Source organism: Monodon monoceros, unplaced genomic scaffold (genome assembly GCF_005190385.1).
Source record: "Monodon monoceros isolate NGI ecotype Baffin Bay Population unplaced genomic scaffold, NGI_Narwhal_1 Super_Scaffold_21, whole genome shotgun sequence".
Taxonomy (NCBI): domain Eukaryota; kingdom Metazoa; phylum Chordata; class Mammalia; order Artiodactyla; family Monodontidae; genus Monodon; species Monodon monoceros.
In genome coordinates this window covers 13,057,561-13,074,081 of record NW_021703778.1, presented here as the reverse complement: position 1 = coordinate 13,074,081, position 16,521 = coordinate 13,057,561, and the positions used below count along the sequence as shown (strand labels likewise).

General features: G+C 37.8%; 1 protein-coding gene across 2 annotated transcripts in view; it reads left to right on the top strand.

Moving 5' to 3' along the window:
- Positions 1-623: 623 nt before the first annotated feature.
- SPAG6 (sperm associated antigen 6) overlaps positions 624-16,521 on the top strand; it is a 74,071-nt gene continuing 58,173 nt past the window's right edge. The window contains exons 1-2 of one of the 2 annotated variants that reach the window (XM_029238621.1): positions 624-805; positions 885-980. In XM_029238621.1, the coding sequence (XP_029094454.1) occupies positions 781-805; positions 885-980 (121 nt within the window). In that variant the 5' untranslated portion in view covers positions 624-780. The remainder of the gene's footprint in view (positions 806-884; positions 981-16,521) is intronic. The other variant, XM_029238620.1, reaches the window with a different exon arrangement.

Genomic DNA, 16,521 nt, shown 5'->3' with positions numbered 1-16,521 from the left:
AAAGACATGTTTAAAAATCACATAAAAGTGAGGAAACAGCAAAGTTGGTAGTAATTTGGAGAAAGTCAAGGAAGACAGGACGTTTATCATATTGTTTCCTCGTCTGCTTTTCTCACTGAATCTCTATGAGTGCTTATTAAATGCTTTCAATACAGTATAATTAAATGTATGAACATAGCTGTCTTGACCCTCCAGGAATCCTGAAACCTGAAATGCCGGGTATATAAAAGCTGGACTAAAGGGGAAAACATTTGACTTTAAGGTTGTACTGACAGTAATGTATTTATCAGATTACACACTGTCCTATATGAGATTTTTCTCGACCGTCGAAGCCCAGGCGACTCCATCGTAGCAGTTTGCTTGTCTCGCCGCACTTGGACCGGGTTCCTGGGCGCGTGGGGCTCCCTCCGGGTTCGGTCTGTGAAACTCCCTGACCTCCTGGCGGACTCCTGTGCCTATAGGGCGTGACCCTCGACGGCGCACGGCTCCCGCGGCCGCCGGGCGAGCTCCGCACGTCGGGGAAACAGCACAGGCTGAGCTGCCCAGTGGACGGCGACCGCGCACGGGGCGCCCGAGCACCGCGCCCTGACGTCACGCCCGGGACCGCCGTTGCCGCGAGAGGGCTGCGTTCCGGTTCCGGTCGGTTGCCCGGGAGACGCGGGTACACAGAGAGACCTGGCTCCCGTCGGAGTCCGAGCGGTCGCCGCGGTCGCCCCCTCCGCGGACTCGCAGGCCGGGCACGGACGAGCCGGGCGCCGCCGAGCTGGTGGCGAGGGCGCCATGAGTCAGAGGCAGGTGCTGCAAGGTAGGTCCGGGCGCCCCGACGGGGGGCGGCGGGGCCCGGGGGCCGCGGGCGGCGCGCTCCAGCGTGTCTCTCCCCGCAGTGTTCGAGCAGTACCAGAAAGCCCGGACCCAATTCGTGCAGATGGTGGCGGAGCTGGCGACCAGACCGCAGAACATCGAGACACTGCAAAACGCGGGTGAGCCCTCACCTCGCACTCGCATCGCTCCACGCCCCTGACCTCGCCTCGTCCGTCTCCCCGCGTCCCTTGGTGCCCCGGCTTCGCCCCGCACCTCCATTCCTAGTCTCCCTGGGTCCTTGGCCCTGCCTCGCCCCTCACCCCGTTTCCCCGGCCCCTCGTCGCCCAGTGTCCCCGGGCTTCTCCTCGCCCTGGGTCCCCGTCGCCCCGCTCCCCAGCCGGCTGAGCTGTTGGGGAGCGGCAGGATGGGGACAGGAGGACAGCGTCCCTAAATTCCTCCAATCCACCGCGGAGGCTGTAGAAGCGTTCGGTCTCTTTAGCGGGTCAAGTTTCCAGATTGGTGTGAGAGGGACCCGACGTCCCTATTTCCATCTTTATCGCAACCAAGCAAATGTCAGGTTGTCTGAATCTACCCTAATCAGACCCATTTTATCCGGATGCCCTGCCTTTGATCACCTTCGACTTGACTTTCTCACACCAAAGGAATTCCAGAGCAGTTGACCAGTTATTTCTTGTCTTGCATTAGCGAAAGAGCAAAGATATGCTTGAATATTTTCCAAGAGATTCCAAGTAGGCAGAGACCTAGCTTTGAGAAATCCTTGTGGTGCTGTTATTCCACGTCTCGATCCGAACTCATGTACACTCTACAGGGAGAGGAAGAGTGTGTGCCTGTGTGTGTGATTTGCTTCTTATCTTTTAACATAAACAGAGAAGAAAATGGTGGTACCCCCCCCACGTCTCTGTCTCTGATTAAGGATGATTCCACCACCATCTGAAGGTAGAATTTTATTGCTACTGTGTCATGAGAAATCTTCAATTTATGGGATGTGATCTTTAAAACTCATTAAAGTAACACGGATTTGAAGAAAATTCAGAACATATTTCGGGGCAAGAATGTTTAGACATACTGTTTACTCTGTGTTTCTTTGAAGGGAATTACTACTGCACCTAGCTGGTAATTTCTTTTGTCACTGGGAGGGATTCTGGTGTTTATTATTGCGTGTTTTTATTTTGGGAGGGGGATGTATTTAGAATAGGGAAAGTGTATTTTATAATCATTTAAAAAAACTTAATTTTGAGATATTTGTAGATTTACATGCTGTGGTAAGAAATAATATAGAGAGCTAGTGTACCTCAAAACTGTAGTATATCGCAACCAGAATATTGACATTGATAAAAATCCAACAGTTTTTCAGTTTTCCTTGTACTTTAAGTGTATGTGTGCTTTTAGTTCTATACAATTTTATACCGTGTGTATCCATCACCACTGTTGTCAAGATACTACTTTTATCACCACAAGGATCCCTTGTGATGCCTTTTTATAGCCACACCTATCTCCCTCTTGTTCCTAACGCTGGGCAACCATTAATCTGTTCTCCATTTTGAAAATTTCAAAGTTGATAGTCTTTTGCTCTACCGTTGTTTCATGTGAATTCATCTTCTATCTTCTGCACGTGTGTGTGTGTGCTTGTATGCATGCACGTATACTCCTCACAGTGCCCAGAACAGTGCTGGACACACAGAGTTTCATATATACTGACCATGTTAACTTCATTAGAGCATATTACATTTTTTGAATGCGCTTATTTTTGGATTTTTTTTCCCTTTCAGTCCTACTCAATGACCTTCGTGAATGGACACTTGCTTTTTACAAATATTTAATTTTCTGGACAGTATGTATACAGCTAAACTAAAACATGATTTCTTAAAAAGGGAAAATGATTGACATTCTTTTATAAATTTGATACTGAAATATGGATGTACAGATAACTCTTAAGATACAGAATATCATGTTTTAGTGTAATAGTGACAGATTATCTCTTCCCATAAGTATACAATGTAGAATATATTGTGGAATTTAATCAATCCAAACAGGCTAAGTCATCACCAAAGTATAAGTGACTTAGATATGGCATTCTTAAATAGCCACCTATTTCCACTTATGGTCTGGCTTATGAAGGAATGGAATACAAAAGGAATATAACTTAATGTTTTGAAGTTATCTGCACTTGCCTAATATCTTGATGGAATGGTAAGATTTTTCTTTCCCCTGAGGAACTTATTTTAATGTATTTCATATTATCTAAATTCAACTTAAGCCCCCCTTTAATAACTTTAAGTAGGGACAGATGAGTATTCCAATATATTTATTCTTTTAATTTAAAAAAACCCTGTAAGCTTTGTTATGAACACTTCTCTTAATAGTCAACTTAACCATTTAAATGGTTTATTTTTAAAACATCACCATGGATTTAAAAATGCTTTTGAATGAGCCACAATATGTGTACATAAAGTATATATTTTGATCAAGCTTTTTTTTTTTTCAGTCAAGTGACTTCATTTTGGTATCATAAGATACCAGTGCATTTTATTCCTGACTTTGACATACTGTCTACATACCTGGGAGGGTTTTGTTTTCTCACTTGTCTTCCCTAATAAACTGTTTAAATACATATGTATCATAGATCCAAAATAATGTGAAAAAAAGTTTCCATATAGGTATCATGATAAATCAGTAGTTTACTGGTTTAGAATTTTTAAATTCATTCAGTGTGAAAGGAATCTTAAAGGTGAAAGTTATCAATGAAGTTTTATTTCATTTAAAATCTCTGATCTTTCTCATTGTGTTTTTGATGTGCTAATGAGAGAATCTGCTCTATTAAATATGTCCAAAGTAATTATAAAACAAAGTGTTGCAAGATATCTTCTTCAGAGTATTTGGAGAAAAATAAGTTTGAGTTCCAATCGAAATTGTTACTAGAAAGAACTGTGTACAATGTGTCTATAACCTAGAGTTTTTTTTTTCCTCACTGAGACTTTGTTCTTTCTAAATCAAAAGGACATACATGAAAACATTAAAAAGTTTAATGTTTGTTATAAAATCTCTTTATGCTCCCTCAAACCCTGTATGTTTGAGCCATTACATCTTGCAGCTATTTAAAAATGAATTTGGATATTCCACCTCTTTGAATAATAACACATGACTTCAATGGTAGTGATAATACATCGTTACTTGTACCAGCTGTGGAATCTCAGCAATTGGAGGTGGTTGTTTAATTATAAAAGATAAGAAAGGTGTTTTGTGGTATATTGGAGTACCAGGCCACTCTTTGGTTGTTTAGAAGGTCTTTTAAAATAAGTTTAAAATGATACTTTGTAATATTTTGCTTGTAACCTATATATAGCCAAACAGTAAACATGGCAAATCATAGTTATGCACATTTTCAGAAGAGTAGGAATAGAAAAGTTTGCCTATCGCTTTAAATATGCACCTGTATGAAGCTAATTTCCAAATTGAGGCAATTTATTTGGTTCATAATTCAAGAAAATAAGTAATATATGTTGACATAAAATGATTTTAAATTGCATGTGTCTGGGGCAGGGTGAAAATCTTCACATTAATGATCTAGAACTTCAGTTTGCTATGAGAAAGAAAAGCCTGTAGTAAACATTTATAATGTCTTTAAAACACATCCTGGGAGGTACATGTACAATACCGTGATTCTCCTACAAAAACTATTTTTCCAAACGATATTAGAACTGAAAAGATAATTAGTAAAGCAACTTCAGAAAACTTAAGCAATTATGCCATTTAAATTTGATGTATTTGCCAATATAAAAGGAGCCTTATACTTCTGAATGTATGATAATTAATTCAAAGCACTGACTTTTTCTTTAAGGATAGGGTAGGGATAGAGGCCTTTTTTTTTTTTTCTTTCTTTCTTTCTTTTTTTTTTTTTTTCCATATACTTAAGTGAAAAATGTTCCAGGGAGCTATAAAAATTCTGAATTTTTATGCACCTACCAATATGTCCTAAAAACAAGATTTTTCAGAATTTTATTCTGTGTCCCAAATCGTTGTTCCTACATGGACATTTATCTGTTTTGTTATCTAAGCATTGGTACATAAGTAGAAAATAATGCAACCAGGGCTGGGATCTCACTGTTTTCTTAGGAAAAGTTTGATGACTAAAAAGAAAAAAATCCAAGCTGTAGATAAACCTGTAAGAGTGGGTTTTTGAAATGGCAGATTGTGGGGTTACATTTCAATGTCATAGATTAAATGTTTTTGAAAAGTTATTTTAGTGTTTCCTAAAAGCACTTTACATTCGTTGAGTGTTTTTTCAAGACCTTTGCTCCTCTGACTACTAGAACCTTTTCCTACACTTCTTTGCCTGATTAATTCCTACTCATTCTTTATGGCTCTGTTCAGATGTAGATTCCTCAGGGAAACCTTCCTTGAGCCCTCCCAGCGGGTTGAGTTTATTGATTTATCTTTCCCTGCTTCTAATATTTCTCTTTCATAGTCCTTATCACAACTGTAATGGTTTAGTTTCTGCTTTCTCTACCAGATGTAAACTTCATGCCTAGCATAATGCTTAGCATAGAGCAGATGTTCAACATGTTTAAATAGAATGAAGGAAGAAGTAATTATTTTTCTAAGTGTTTTCACATCTCTTAGAAGATTAGATTCTTATAACAGCTCAGGTAAGTAGAGTAGGTATCTTGTTCACTGTGGTTAAAGCCCAAAGAAGGTTGGATAATTGCCCTCATCACAAAGTGAGTTAGTAGCCAAACTGGGACTAGGACCTGTTTCTTAATTGCTGTCTGACCTTGTGCTCTTTCTGTGTTACCTCAGAGGTATCAGGAAACTATTCCTAGATGTTCTAGGAGTTCCAGATAAACCTCAGTGTTAACTGTTAAAACAAGTCATCTGTTTAGGCCTTTGGGTACCAGTGACTGTCCAGTAATTGTGCATAACTGCTTTTGAGGTCTCGTTGAGTACCATTATGGGATCTTGAGTGGAGCCCCAGATGCAGAGGACTAACTTTAATTGGTAACTACCTGGAGGTTTGAGGGAGTGGAAGTTGTATTTAGGGCTTAAACTGGCCTCAGAACTTTAGAAGACCTTTTGGTTTCCTCTGGCTTCTAAGGAAAGTCTTATCAAACCAGAAGCTCTTTAAAATCACCTGGGGAAAGTGTGTAATCCACTGGAAGTTGAGAACCAATAGAGTACTTGAGAGAGTTGTTGGACTGAGACCTGCTGTTATCAGGAAGAGTGCCCAGGAGACTTCCTCAGGGCCCAGGGAGGCCAGCTGCCTGCTCTCCTGGGTTCTTTGAGAACATGTGAGGTAGAGTACAGTGAAGAGGGAGGCCCTTGATATTTGTTGGTTCGTTGATGTGAGTGTATACTCAACACTTCCCTTTGTTCTTTATTTAATCACACTTGGTGTGAAGGGCTTTTCTTCCATGTTCATTGGGGGCAGAACTTTGGGATTTCTACTGAGTAGATTTACTGGCCCTAGGAGAAATCCAGGGCCATACCTTGAGAAAACAAATTGGCCTTGTCTTGTAGTGGGTGGAATGGCCCATTTGAACACAAGTCAGACTTCCCTAATTTTCAAAGTGAAGTATTGGTTTTGCCATACACCCCAGTTTTCTATTATAAGGGTGGCTCAATTTGAAATTTATTGTTTATTCAAGTTCTGTTAAAAAATCTAGGTGAAAACAAATAATATTTGTGCTTGTGTATGTGTGCATGTGTCTCCAAAGGAAATGATCTCTCTCCACTTTTCCGTATATTCTGAGTTGTATCTCTGTGTCAAGTTAGAATCGCTATTATATTATGTAAGTAGACTAGATTACATTAGTTTTCTATAAAAATGTCTTTGTAGAATTAGTCTAATAATTCTAAAAGTCCCTCTTTTTTTTTTTTTGAGGGCTTATTTAAAAATAGATACTTAGACTTTCCCACAACTTTAAAAACCTATCACTGAAGATGTCCATTTTGCTGTTAAATTTTTTAATACAAAGATATACTCTTTTATTCAACCAATCTTTTATTAACTATTATGTTTCAAGTCAGGCCTAGGTATGATTTCAGGAAAAAAAAAATTTGTTCCTGCTTCCTTTTATTTCACAAAGTGGTTCTCGTTCTACTTTTGCTGCCACAAAACTCAGTGCTATGTTCAGAGTTCAGCTGTAGCAACTATCACTATATTTCTGATTTAAAAAATAACCAGCCCCCGTCTCCACTCCATGGCTCTTAATTATTAACTTTGTATTCATATCTTTTAGAGTAAACTGTCTCAAAAAAAAGTAAACTGGGTAGAGTATGATTAAAACAAAGAATTTCATCTGAAGATAGATTTTTGAACTGATTGCCTTCCAAAAGTTTCCTCTTCAAATATTACCCATGAAACCTCTTGGAGCAGACAGTCCTTTTAGAACTGTCCTCTTTATTCTCTATACTGACCCCATTCCTAAACATTCCAATCTTCTCCAGGAAGATGGGGGTAATAGGTATATATTGTAAAAGAGAAAACACATTGACAGAAGAAGACAGAACTAATTTAAAATTTGCAGCTCTCTAGAAGACTTTAAATTAAAATAGAATTATATGTATGTGGGGTGGTTTTAGGTGAGGGGATAGTTTAAATGACTCATGTGAGTTCCTTAAAGCTTTATGAATTTATAATAATGACACTTATGTACCTGACCTCGTGTACCTAACAAAAGAACTATGAACACTTTATCCATTTTGTTATTTTAACTAAAATTTACCTAAAAAGAGAAAATTGCACATTAATTTTCAGAGTTTGTTCGTTCATCATTCAACAAACATTTACTGAGTGTCCAAGTGCCAGATGCATGCTTAGATGCTGATCATGCAAAAATTGAAGGCATAGACTCTGCCCGTAAGGAGCTTATTTGCTAATGGTGAGATATATAAATACATACTTTTTGATAAGTGTCTGATATATAGACATATGGAACACATATGAAGGGTACCTAACCAAGTTTTAGGAATGAGGGGTGCTGGTCATGGGAGACTTTTAGGAGGAGGTGTTATCTGTGCTGAATTTCTTAGGAGTTAGCTAGATGAAGAAATGGGAGAGGAAAACTGCATTTGGGTAGAGGGAACATTATGTGCAAAGGCAAAAAGGCAAGAGAAAAGATGGTACTTGATAGAAAAGGCAGATGTTTAGGTATGGCTGGAACTTCTTGGGGTAATAGGACAAGAGAGAGGCAAGTCAGTGGCTGGAGAGGAAAACAGCCCTAATTATGAAGGACCTCATCTGAAGTTTGGATTTATCCTAAAACCTTTGAAAAACCTTTGAAAAGTTTTAACTAGAGGGATGGAGGGATTCATTTTGTGTTTTAGGGAGATGATTTTCACAGTAGTGTGGAGAATAGATTGGAGGGGATTGAAACAGGATCAGGAAGACCAGGTATCCATTTTTGCTATAGCAGTCATGCTGGATAAGAGGTCTGTCGGACTTGTGACTTAGTAGAAGGGGGCTGGCAGGGGCAGGTGAGGAGAGAGAGGAGTTCAAAATGACTCCAAGGAAAACTGTAATTCGAAAAGATACATGTACCCTAGTGTTCATAGCAGCGTTATTCACAATAGCCAACGCATGGAAGCAACCTAAATGTCCATAGACAGATGAATGGGTAAAGAAGATGTGGTATATATATACAATGGAATATTACTCAGGCATAAAAAAAGAATGAAATAATGCCATTTGCAGCAACATGGATGGACCTGGAGATTATCATACTAAGTGAAGTAAGCCAGACAGAAAGACAAATACCATATGATACCACTTATATGTGGAATCTAAAATACGATACAAATGAACTCATTTACAAAACTACAAAACAGAAACACTCACAGACATAGAAAACAAATTTATGGTTACCAAAGAAGAAAGAGGGTAGAGGAGGGATAAATTAGTTTGGGATTAACAGATACAAACTACTATATATAAAACAGATAAACAACAAGGTCCTACTGTATAGCACAGGGATACACACACACACACACACACACACACACACACACACACACATATCTGAATCACTTTGCTGTATACTAGAAACTAACACGACATTGTAAATTAAGTATAGTTCAATAAAATTGTTTTTAAAAATTGTTACAGCCGTCCACCTGGCAGAGGGTCCAGTACAACATAGGCACTCAATAAATGTTGAAATAGCTTTGGAATGGCAAACTTGTTGCCTGATGAAAGGCAGTCCTTCATGCTTTCACAATAAAATGACTTTTAGAAAGAAACAAAGAAACAAACAAAATGACTCCAAGGCTTCTGGTTACTTAGGCAAATTAGCACTCTTCATTAACGGAGAAGGGATATAAACAGCTCGTGGGAAATGGCGATTTCACTCTATAACAGTGCTGAGGTTGAAGTGTGTCTGGGAGATCTATGTGCCAGTGACTCTGGTAAGCAGTTTGGATAGATAGGGCTCTGGGGCTCAGGAGAGAGATCTGAAATGAAAATAAAGGCTTGGATACGTGGAACTTACATGTTCATTTGGAAACTATGTTAAAAGCCCATTTTATATTTCTTCACGTTAACTATAAACACGTAAGTTCTAATCATTTTTATCTGAAGTATCATGTAAATTGAACTTGCCATAACTTTTATGCTCTACATACTCACTCAGTATAAATCTCCCATATAGATGGTGGTGGCAGTGACCTAGTCAAGAGTCACAGTTGCACTGGACAAATCAATGGAATTTCGGTTTAATACAGTAATCATGGAAGAGACCTACAGTAACGTTAATGGCAGAATCATGTGAATTCAAGAGATGGTATGCATTCTAAACCTAGCACAGAGGCCAGTTTTCATTGGTAAATGGGGTGACTGACATTGGAGAAATAGGGCATAGACTCCTGAGCTATAAATAGCATCTACCTGGTAGGACTGTAATGAGGATTAATGGGTTAATATTTGTAGATTTTTTTAGAGGAGTGCCTGGAGATGCTCTAGAAGTATATGTTAAATAAGTGAGTACATACTGTGCTTCCTTGCCCTCTTAGAAGAGTTGCTGGCTGCCAGTGAGAGGGTCAGTGATCTCTGTCTCATCTTCCTCTCACCCCTCCCCACTCAACAGTGACATGTCAGGTGTGGTAGTCCTTCACTCACAAATGACTGAATTGACAGTGAATCACCAAACAAAATTCAGAGGATACTGAAATTAATGAGAATAAATTTAAAAGGAGAAAATATATTACCCTTGATCATAAGAGTTTCTTGAATCATTTATGATTACAATTGAATTTTATGTAAAAAAGACTATATATACATTTTGTGATTCATTCTGACCATTTAAATAAATTATAAGGATCTTTGTGTGTTGTAAGGGATATAACACCTAAAATCATAATTGACTTTGTAGTTATGGCAGTGAAAAAGTGTTTCACAGAAAGCAAGACAGATATGTGATACCAAAATTTACTAATTCTTAATCAAATGAAAGAATAGTGGCCAGAGGTGTATAATCATAGAGGATGAAATAAATCAAATCAAGGCCTGAAAATTCTTCTCTAAAGAAAAGCAAGGGAGGAACACAAATATTTTCAAGTGAAAAATGACCAGTGAAGGAAAATGAGAACATGCTTTAAAACTCATCAGTGTCATAAAACTTGCTTCAGTAAAAATATAGACATGTAAATGTAATAACTTGTTAAAGAAATAAAAAAAAACTGAAATCAGAGTAAAGCTGATGAGTGTAATTGGAATTAGTCTGTGATAGGAGAGTAGGTAGTGCTTGTAATAATAAAATCCAAGTGGATAGTGGTCTCTAGAGTCAAGACCACAAAGTGTTTCAGTAAGAGTTAGGTGTGCGTTCAGAACTGTGCTAGGTAATTTGAGAAATAGAAGAAAAGTGTAAAACATAAGCACTGCTCTAGAGATGTTCATTATTATACTGAGGAGGTAAGATTTATTCGCGTAAAATAGAGAACTACATAAATATCAAGGATGGCTACTGTGCTTTGCACACCTTCGGGAGTGCCATTTATATCATGGTCTATGTGAATGGCGTCCCCTGGATTTGTGCAGTATGCAGCCTGCCCAGCCACACATGGTGGGCCTGGGAATTATTCAAAGTCTTCATTTTCATTTATTTACTTCCCTGAGAATGAGTAGTGCAAACAATAAAGCTCCCCATAGCTTCCCAATTCTCTTAGAACAACATCACAAAAATCTTCATTTAACGTATAGCTAAACTTATCTGGCCCCAATCAACCTCTCCAGCTTTATCCCTTGCCGCGTCACCCCTCCCACTTTACATTTCAGACCAGTATAGATTTATCATGGCTTCTTCAACAGTCTGCAACAATCATGCATCCCTTGTCCAAGCCAGAAACTGGGAAGTATCAGTGATTTCTCCGTCTTCTTCACAATAATCAGTTTGTCTTTTAAATATCTCCCTAGACCTTTCACTTTTCTCTTTCCCTTTTGCCATTACTATACTCCAGGCTATCTTCACATCTGGCCTAGGTTCCTATAATAGCTTCCTAAGTGGTCTTCTCTCTTTTCATCCTTTCTCCCCAGTGTAATCTGAGATCCTTCATTACAAAGTGCAAATCTGATCTGTCACTGCAGTGACATTAATGCTCAGATTAAATTTAGAATACTTAAAACAGTTCATTGGACCCTTCAGGACTTTTGTCTCTCTGTGTTCATCTCAGCCTTCTTTCTCCAACTCCTCTCTCCTCTCTTGTACTAAAGTCAAACTGTATTCTCAGTTTTGTCATCATATCAAACTCTTTTTGGTTCTGAGCTTCATTTATACAGTTTCTTCTGGTTGGAGTTCTCTCCAATCCCTATGCCTTCCAACTTTTTTCAGCAGACAATCTGCCTGAGAGCCTTCAGATCTCAATTTAGATGTCAATTAGCCTTTGCACCTTCCCTCTGTCCCTCAAAGACTGGGTTAGATGCTCTACTGTGTTTTTGCAAAGCATCCTCTACTCCTTTAGTTGCACACATCATAATGTGTTGTTTATCTCTCATGACCCCTTTATGAGTTCCTTTAGGTCAGGGACAATTGTGTTTTAACACGTTGTAGATTCTTAATGTTTCTTAAATGAATGGTGAATGAGCTATTCATTCCATAGTAATTCTAAAATACATCGTAGAAAAGGCTCAATTTGTGGGGCCGTGCAACCTTAAATATTTCTCCATTACAGTGTAGGGTACTGATTGATTAATGAGTCATCTATGTTAATAATAATAAAATGTTGATGAAAAATATGGTCAACATAGGGAATTGATTTCTTTAGAGCACTTTTATTTATCAAGCATCCAACTGGTGTTTATTTTGTCCTAGATAATCTTCCTAGCACTTCAGAAATTTTAGCTCATTTTAATTCTCACAACAGCTTTATAAGGTGGTCCTAGAATTTGTCACCATTTTACAAATGAGGAAACTGAGACACAGAGTGGTTAAGTAATCTCGCTGAGGCCCCACAGCCAGGAAGTGGCAGAGCCCAGATTTGAACCCAAACAATCTCCCTCCAGATACATGCTATTAACCACCTCAATCTGTTGTCTCTCAGCATAGGCAGTCGTGTACCAAGTAGGGCAAGATTCCTTCTATTTCTAAAGCATGAAGTTTCTTTCATATTTTAATTGTGCCCCAACAGAATGTCTGAGTAACGTTGACGTTGACGGTTAAGGGTGAATCCTTTGCTGAGTATTGGTTAACTGTATGCAGAAATCACTTCTTCCAAAACTTGAATGAACTGTAGTAGCAGTTTCATAGTAAATGGATACATGGAAAGTAGTTTTAGATTAAAATAAAACGTATTGTTTGAGTTTAAAATTTTAAAGCTTTGTAAAATTTATAACAAATCTTTAACATATTTTATGTTTGTGATAATTTTGAATAAAATTGGAAAGTAAAAAATATTCATTTTAAGTCTAAGAAACAAGGAGGGACCTCAAAGTACACTATCAAGAGAGTGAAAAGACAGCTCACAGAATGGGAGAAAATGTTTGCAAAGCATATATTTGATAAGAGCTTAATATTTAGAATATATAAAGAACTATAACCACCACCAACAAAATTTCCACTTCAAAAATGTGCAGAAGAGGGCTTCCCTAGTGGCTCAGTGGTTGGGAGTCCGCCTGCCGATTCAGGGGACACGGGTTCGTGCCCCGGTCCGGGAAGATCCCACAGGCCGTGGAGCGGCTGGGCCCGTGAGCCATGGCCGCTGAGCCTGCGCATCCGGAGCCTGTGCTCCGCAACGGGAGAGGCCGCAACAGTGAGAGGCCCGCGTACCGCAAAAAAAAAAAAAATGTGCAGAAGATTTAAATCAATTATATTTCTTCAAAGAAGATAAACAAATAGACAATAAACACATGAAAAGTAGCTCAATATCACTGGTCATTGGAAAATGCAAATTAAACCATAGTGAGATACCCCTTCACACCCATCAGGATGGCTGTTATAAACAACAACAAAATATTGGTGAGGATGTGGGGAAATTGGAACTCTTACAATTTGCTGGTGGGAATGTAAAAGGGTGCTGTCACTGTGGAAACAGTTTGGTGGTTCCTCAAAAAGTTAAGCATAGAATTATCATTTAGTCCAGCAATTCCGCTCCCAGGTATATACTCAAAAGAATTGAAAGCAGGGACTCAAATGGATACGTGTACACCACTGTTGCCAGCAGCATTATTCACAATAACCTAAAGGTGGAAACAACCCAAATGTCCATCAACACATGAATAGACAAACAAAATGTATATACATACAATGGAATATTATTCAGTCTTAAAAAGGAATGAAATTTTGATACATGCTGCAATACAGATGACCCTTAAAAACATTATGCTAAGTGAAAGAAGCCAGATGAAAAAGGACAAATGTTGTATGATTCCACTTATATGAAGTATCTAAAATAGGCAAAATAATAGAGACAGAAAACAGAATAGAAACTGTCACAGGCTGGGGGTAGGGGGAAATGGGGAGTTATTGTTTAATTGGTATAGAGTGTCTGTTAGGAATGATGAATAAGTTCTGGAAATGACAGTGGTGATGGTTGTACAACATTATGACTGTACTTAATGCCACTGAATTGTACACTTTAAATGGTTAAAATGATCACTTTAATGCTATGTATATTTTACCACAATTAAAACAAAACAAAACAAAACAAAAAAGTAACCAGGGCAACCAGAAATCTTTACTATGACTTAAATGAACCCAAAGAATTGTTTTTAATGGAACAAAGTTGAGATGTTAAATACCTTTATAAAACACCTCAGATTGAAGTAATATCTATATAAATTATACACATGTAATATGAGAATGTTAGTTATTTTTTTTGTCTTTAGAAATGTTTGACCTTTTTTTCCTGACTTACATATGCAATTGGCATGCAAAATTAAAGTGATTAGGCCTATGTTGTATTAAAAGGAATTAAGGGAAAGAGTTATGATTATTTTGAGGCTATTCTATAATCTCTTCCACTAGATTATTAGTTTTTTGAGAGCATGAACTGCCTTTACTCATGTATGAGGTCCTATTTCTTGCCACTTGGTAAACCTTGATCTATTTTTTGAATGAATGATTAGCGAGGGTAGGATTAGCGAGGTTGTTTTTTGCAAAACTGGATTACAATGTAAGTATTAGAAGCAGTGTCTCCAGTATGGCACTGGAACAAGAAATACAGAACAAGAAATACAGAAAAGAAACTCAAAGCTATAAAGTTGGGGGTGGGGAAGATTGTAAAGATTTAGCCTGTAGGTTAAATTTCAGTAACATTTTCACACCATTTAATCAATTTATATAGAGAAAACAATTGTTTTATAGATATTAGAGTATAATACAGGAATAATTTTTACTATTAGATATAATATTGGATTGGCCAAAAAGTTTGTTTGGGTTTTTCTGTTAGATGTTATGGAAAAACGCAAACGAACTTTTTGGCCAACCCAATATTAGCTAGTACGTGTTGGCTCCTTCAGTGGAGACCCTAATGAGTCATTAGCTGCTCACTAGAGACCTCGTCTATCAGATATTGTAGCGGTAATTCCGACTGCTGTAACTTATGGACTCTACATTTTCATGCATTCACTCACCAAGGATCAATCACCATGAATTCCTAATGGACAGACAAGTAAGGAAAATTTTCTTTTTATGTTATATATGCTTCTCTTTCCCTCCTTCTCTCCCTCCCTCCTTTCCTTCCTCACTTCCTCAGTTCCTTTTGCATCATTATCTGTATATCTAGGACAAACCTGCAATTAGAGTAATAAAGTATGCTTAGCCTATGTAAGAGATAAAAACATGTCCCTGGGAATTGAGGACTATGAAGCACTAAGAGGCAATTCAAGGACTAGAAATTTGGGGCAATATTTTCTCTAATAAGAATGACCTTATTATTTTTTTTTTAAGATTTTTTTTTGATGTGGACCATTTTTATTTTGTTTATTTATTTTTAAAAATAAATTTATTTATTTTTGGCTGAATTGGGTCTTTGTTGCTGGGTGCAGGCTTTCTCTAGTTGCAGCGAGCAGGGGCTCCTCTTCGTTGTGGTGTGCGGGCTTCTCATTGAGATAGCTTCTCTTGTTGCAGAGCACGGACTTTAGGTGCACGGGCTTTGGTAGTTGTGGCACGAGGGCTCAGTAGTTGTGGCACGAGGGCTCAGTAGTTGTGGCGCATGGGCTTAGTTGCTGACGTGGACCATTTTTAAAGTCTTTATTGAATTTGTTACAATATTGCTTATGTTTTCTTTTGGTTTTTTGGCTGCGAGGCATGTGGGATCTTAGCTCCCCGACCAGAGATCAAATCCGCACCCCCTGCATTGGAAGGCAGTCTTAACCACTGGACCACCAGGGAGGCCCCAGAATGACCTTATTTAAACAGATATTTTAAATGGAAACTTTAGCTTTTACTTTTATATTCAGAGATTTAAAATTTTTCAAAATTCTTACTGTCTGAACAAAGGAATATGGTAGAGCAGAAACATCTGCATAGAAGTCTAACTTTGATTTTGAATACTGGAGTAGAAGGAAAGGAATTGTGTGTCATTTTATTGACCTTATTTTTCCTGGGCCAGATGCAGTAGAAAAAGGGAGGAGAAAATATACAAAGCAGAAAACTCCTTTGAGTATATGGACAAGTGAAATACATCTTTGGGGGTAGAATATCTTATTGCTAAAATGGCAAACTGAAAATATCCAACATTGGGAGACTTGTGGTGTGTTAGCTAAATATAGTAACTAATAATACATAATAATATAATAAGAAATATTATAAACTTAGATAAATTCATTCTTCAAATTCGTAACATAAAAGTTCAGAGTTCTTGCAGTTTAATTCAAAATTCTAGGTTGAATAACCCAGTATGGATTGATTTTCCATTTATATTTCAAAAGACAATAAGCCACTGCCTTCACATAATTATATCAAGTGAGGAGAAAAGGAAATACTCGAATCATCAGGGGAAAATAACATGAAACATATTTGTGATTCTCTTAAAACTATTCTGAGCATCCTCATTAATGTATTTATTATGAAACTTTAAATATATGTTAACAAATTTAGCTTTTCTTTTTTAGAGTATTGACTTGTTTTATTTAAAATGGTGCACATTCATTATAAAAAATACTAAGTTATACTCAAGAACAAAAACAAAAAAACCAACCCAATTAAAAAATGGGCAAAGGACTTAAATGGACAGTTCAACAAAGAAGATGTACAAATGACCAATAAGCACATT